Source organism: Arachis ipaensis, chromosome B01 (genome assembly GCF_000816755.2).
Source record: "Arachis ipaensis cultivar K30076 chromosome B01, Araip1.1, whole genome shotgun sequence".
In the NCBI taxonomy this organism is placed as follows: domain Eukaryota; kingdom Viridiplantae; phylum Streptophyta; class Magnoliopsida; order Fabales; family Fabaceae; genus Arachis; species Arachis ipaensis.
In genome coordinates, this window is record NC_029785.2 from 25,389,725 (window position 1) to 25,395,355 (window position 5,631).

Consider the following 5,631-nt stretch of genomic DNA (forward strand, 5'->3'; position numbering starts at 1 on the left):
TTTGAATCTGGGTAATTGCCAGCTTTTCTTGGTGGCTTGATTAATTTCGAATTCAAGATCTCCTTGATGATATCATCGCGCTTGGTGTTGAATTTGGTGTAGGTCTCATATCGTGGAATTTGTTTGAAATTCTTCTTGCTGTCTCGTGTTTTCTCGTCGTCTCTATGGTGAGACTTTTCTACTTTCCGAGCTTGTCGGAGTTCTTCGATGTCAATCTGTCCTTTAGCTTTTTCACAGAACTCGACCATAGTTTTTGGTTTGGCCACAGCAATAGTTTCCTGGAATTTTCCTGGTCGTAATCCGCTTTTTATGGCGTGTAGTTCCACCTCGGGGTGGAGGTCGGGTATACTCATGGCTATCTTTGTGAAGCGCGTCATGTAGTCCTTGAGGCTTTCGTGCTGGCCTTGCTTGACTGTGTTCAGGTAATCGGAGTCATGTAGGTAGATGGCTGATCCAGCGAAGTGCTCCTCAAAGGGTTTTGATATGTCTCAAAATCGAGAAATGGAACCTGCAGGCAAAGAACAAAACCAATCAAGTGTAGGACCGTCTAAGTAAGATGGAAAATAACGACATAAAACTTTATCAGATGTACCATTTACTATCATTATGGAGGTGAATTTCTTGATGTATTTCTTTGGATCACCTAACCCATCATAAGGAATTAGGGTGGTCGACAGAGTAAACCTTCGGGGTAGCACGAAGTTCATCACCTCCGCTGTGAATGGTCCAGGGGAGCTTTCCTGATCGTCATTCTCTATGTCTTTCTGAGCTTCCTCATTATGTTCGGGTTGCTCCTCTTCCTGTCGAGCAGTGTCTGAGACATGTGTTGACCCTGACTGCTGCTCGGCTTCTTCCGTCCGTTCTTGTCGGTCATTATTTTCAGTTCTAGTGTTATTCAAGTTGGCAATTTGATTTGCCATTCTTTGGTTCTCCTCGGCCACAGCTTACCGCAACTCGGTCACCATCCGGAGCAATTCGGATGGCGTGGGTGGAGGTTGTTCAGCCATGACTTCAAACGGGAACCTCGAGGCCGATGAAATATGGAGAGGTTTATATTTTCGGCCCCACGGTGGGCGCCAATTGTTCTTGTATGGATACCTGGAGGGAGAGCTCAGTTTCTGGGAGTCGACGTAGAGCTATTATCTTCGGTGTCGACCTTTAAGCCTTATGACAATCTGAGCTTTTACTCCAAGAGAGTGTCCAATGGCGTAGAGCTTTGAGCAAGAAACAGGGGGGGGAGTGTACCTGCAAAGGCACTCCGAAGTTTAAGTTAGTATTGAGAATTTAATGTGTCTTTAGGATAGAAGATCATACCTTTTTATAGGTGATAGTGTATAAATCGGTTATGTTCCTGCTTTATTGCCTATATTAAAGAGCAATAATAAGGGTTTGGACGTTTCACTTTTGTGAAGCAGTCCGTTAAACTGATTTGTAACATTACTTTTAAATAAATGACATTGATTGTTGATTAGTAACTGTAACGCCGATTAATAACGTAAATTGCCGAGTAATGACTGCAATGCCGAACTATAACGCCAATTTTCTGGGTAATAATGTGAATAATGCCGAGTTATGAATGATAAAGCCGATTTATGATATTGAATTTGTAACGGCCGGACCAAATAGGAATAGGAGCAGTTATAGGAGCACAACGTAGACGGTAGTTTATCAATACCGTATCGTCTCCATCATCTCCAGGTCTCAACGAAAATTACTCTCCCACCCGTCACTGACCACCGTCGGAGTCGACTACCACCAGCGTCATAGTCCGCAAAGGCCCTCTTCAAGCACCACCAACACGTTTGTTGTTCGATCTGCATTGGACGACAACCACACGGACATCCAGCATGCACAGCAAGAGAGAGCGTGTATTTCTTGTGCTTGATGTCGACGTCGCAAGTAGAAGGGGTCTCAAGTGTGGTTGCTCTTCCACCCCCGTCACCCCGCCGGAGTTCATTAATGGAGTGCGTTGTGGCTGAACCGGTGGATTGTGTTCCATCTCCTGGCGGGAATGAAATTTCATCCAATCCAAATGAAAATATAGTTAAACCTCTCATCGTCAATCCTGTGCAAATGACTAAGGTGAGCATCGTTACGTATGAAACGCTTTTCAATGGATGGTCATTTTTAGTTGAATGGGCAGTTTAGAATCAATGCAACTGGCTTGTTTAATTGTATGTTGTTAATTGGTATTCAGATGCATCAACAACATGATCTAGTCAATAAAGCTTAGGAAGTTTTTTACATATCATTGTATTCGTATATGTGTGTCAAATGTGTTTCTAGAAGAAAATACTTATTTGTTGAAGAAAATTATATGAAAACCCATTAAAATAATCTATACTCCCTCATGAATAAAATATAGTGGCATGTAGGCAATGTTAGTGCAAGAGTTATCAATTGAATTAGAGTTGTAGCCAATGGTATAATAGATAAGAAGGATATATTTTGATAATGAAAAGGAAGAATGCAGGAGTTATCAATTGATGTTTTTCATGTATTTGCTTCCTGCATGTTAGTATTAGAAGATGAGTATATGTATATAGTTATGCATGATGCTCAATGTATGCATAAAGAAATCATCTCTTAAAAGTAAAAATATGCACCAGTGGCTGGGAAACCGAGGAAGGAACTGTGTATGGGATTTGTACCTGACGCATGTTCAGCTGTATGCTATGCAGTGTTAACGTGAAAGAGAGTAGGTAGTAGTCACAATAATTGTATAATATTTCAAATGAATTAATTGATTCAATTACCATGAGTAGCATTTAGATGCCTTTGGTGTAAAGCTTATACTAGTTGGGTGGATGAGTTGATCTATAAATTTAGTTCGCATTTTTTTGTGCTAGTAAGTGAGGTTTCATGTACATGATATTGAATAAAAATTATTTTTTTTATTGTTGTAATTTGTGTGTTTATGTTGAAAGTGCAGGCCACGCAAATGTTGGATGTTACTGATGTTGGAAGTGATGAGATGGATATTGGTGACGAGGTTCGGATTTTAGTTTAAATTTGTGCAGTCAGGATTCACATTTTTGATGTCATAATTAATGGCTTTTTTTTGTTTTTTTTTATCTGATACGTAGTTGTCTGATCATGGTTCCCTAGAGGAAGATGAAATACTAAGTGTTGGAATGCGGTTTGCGAAGTTGCAACTAACTCATGATTTTTATGTTAGCTACGCAAAGAAAGTTGAATTTGCAACTAAGATAAGGACGACAACGTTTGACAAGATCACGAAGGAACCCGTTAACCAGGCTATCCACTGTAATCGGGATCGCATCCGTGGGTCTCGTGTCAAAGCACCAACGCGCAAAAATCTGATTTCATCCGCTGTGTGCAAGGCAAGAATATATGTAAAATTTGATAAGGAGAAGCAAGAGTGGCTTTTCTTCAAGGTTGAGTTGAGGCACATGCACCCATGTTCGGCGAAGAAGGCAGTGCAATACCGTGAGTATAGGCAGCTAACCATGCATGCGAAGTACGTGATTCAGATAATAATGAGGCTGGGATTCGACCAAACAAGACTGAAAGAGCTGAAGATTGATGGTTTAGAAGTTATAATAAATACTCGTTGCAAGTATAGTTACTAAACCAAGCAATCAACCTTTCTTACAAATGTTTTGGTTATCACAAGTAACAAACTCCTAAATAAATTGATAACCGAAGTATTCAAACCTCGGGTCATCTTCTCAAGGAATTGTAGGGAGGTGTTCTTATTATTGGTTAGGAGTTTTGTAAATTGGGAGTTTTGAAAGTAAGAGAGAAGTATGTTGAATGACAAGTAAAATAAATAAATAACTATAAAATAGACTCTTAGCAAGGTATGAAAACTGGAAGTCCTATCCTGGTTATCCTTATCAATTGTAATGAGAATTGGATTTTTCTCCCACTTTGTTAACCTCTAACTATGAAGGTAAGTTAAGTAGATGAATTAATTCTGATTCCTCAAGTCTTAGTCTTTCCTTGGGAAAAGTTAGAGTTATTGGAACTCGAATTAATTCTTAAAGAATTCTAATTTTCAATCAACAATGAGTTTGATAACTCAAGAGTCACCAATTATTTAACCAAAGCCAAAAGGAAAAATATCTAAATTAAATTAAAAATATTCATATAAATAAAGCAAAGCAAAATTAAATCTGAAAATACCTTGAGTTGCATTCACAAAAGAAATCAAATCTAACATGGATATTCATAAATTAAATTGGAAAAATAAATAAAAGAAATATTGAACCTGTGATTGAAGTTGTAAGTTGAAATAATAAAGTTGAAATCCTAATTCTAAGAGAGAGGAGAGAACCTCTCTCTCTAAAACTACATCTAATCCTAAAATTGTGAATATGAAAGCCTGATTATGAATGGATGCATTTTCCCATTTTATAGCCTCTAATCTGTGTGTTCTAGGCTAAAAACTGGGTCAAAAATAGCCCAGAAATCGTCCCCTGTAATTTCTGTTACGTTCAGGTCGCGGGCAAGTGACGCGGAGGCGTCATCCACGCATTCGCGCGGATTGAAGTTCGCAGATACGACATGGGCGCGTCATTCATGCGTTCACGTCACCTAACGTCAAGGCAGCTATGGCAAATTATATATCAAATCGAAGCTCCGGACGTTAGCTTTCCAACGCAACTGGAACCGCATCATTTGGACCTCTGTAGCTCAAGTTATGATCATTTGAGTGCAGAGAGGTCAGGCTGGACAGCTTAGCAACTTTTCCAACTTCTTGTACTCCTTCCACTTTTGCATGCTTCCTTTCCATCCTCTGAGCCATTCCTGCCCTGTAATCTCTAAAATCACTTAACACACATATCAAGACATCTAATGGTGATAAGAGAGGATTAATATTAGCAAATATAAGGCCAAAGAAGCATGTTTTCAATCATAGCACAAATTCTGGGAAGGAATTGTAAAACCATGCAAATAGTATGAATAAGTGGGTAAAGAGTTGATAAAAACCACTCAATTAAGCACAAGATAAACCGTAAAATAGTGGTTTATCAAAGACCTTCCTAGCTTTGGCCAATGAAGCTGGGGGCCCGTCGAATCTGGGATTCTCAGAAAAGGATTTAAGAAACTATATTACAGCAAGACTCCGAACCAGCAACGCAAATGCGGATGTTAGGGAGATGATAAACTATTTCATGAGAATGAAGGACATCAATCCGAACTTCTTCTATGCATTGAAATTGGACGATGAGTGTAGATTTAGGAGTGTAGTTTGGGTTGATGCAAGGTTCAGGACTTCCTATGAATACTACGGAGACGTTGTGTCACTCAATAGCACTTACAGTACAAACAGGTAACAGGTAGTGTAGTTAGTTTTTTCGGTTTTGGTAATTTTTTTCCCATGTGGTTGTTCTTGAGAATTCATAATGGCATATGGTTATGTGTGTAGGCATGGGTTACTGGTGCGGTAATTTATAACCCACAAACTAACCGGTAAGTGCACCGGGTCGTACCAAGTAATACCTTACGTGAGTAAGGGTCGATCCCACGATGATTGATGGATTAAGCAACAATAGTGTTTGATAGGTTTAGTTAGACAAACAGAAAATAGTGTTTGGAAGTTTAAAAGCATTAACAGTAAATTTAGAATATTAAAGATAGGCAGATAAATAAGTTGGGAATAAA

General features: G+C 39.1%; 1 protein-coding gene across 1 annotated transcript; it reads left to right on the forward strand.

Annotated features, from left to right (window-relative positions):
* On the forward strand, positions 1,885-5,417 carry LOC107648755 (protein FAR-RED IMPAIRED RESPONSE 1-like). The gene is made up of 5 exons (XM_016352584.1): positions 1,885-2,082; positions 2,933-2,992; positions 3,087-3,549; positions 5,014-5,299; positions 5,396-5,417. The coding sequence occupies exons 1-5, from the start codon at positions 1,885-1,887 to the stop codon at positions 5,415-5,417; spliced, it is 1,029 nt and encodes a 342-aa protein (XP_016208070.1).

Bases quoted from the DNA above. Each gene is read 5' to 3' on its own strand.
- LOC107648755 (XM_016352584.1), top strand. From the start codon at position 1,885: ATGTCGACGTCGCAAGTAGAAGGGGTCTCAAGTGTGGTTGCTCTTCCA. The intron at 2,993-3,086 runs GTTCGGATTTTA...TCTGATACGTAG, and splicing joins AGATGGATATTGGTGACGAG to TTGTCTGATCATGGTTCCCT. The intron at 3,550-5,013 runs GTTTAGAAGTTA...AGACCTTCCTAG, and splicing joins GAAAGAGCTGAAGATTGATG to CTTTGGCCAATGAAGCTGGG.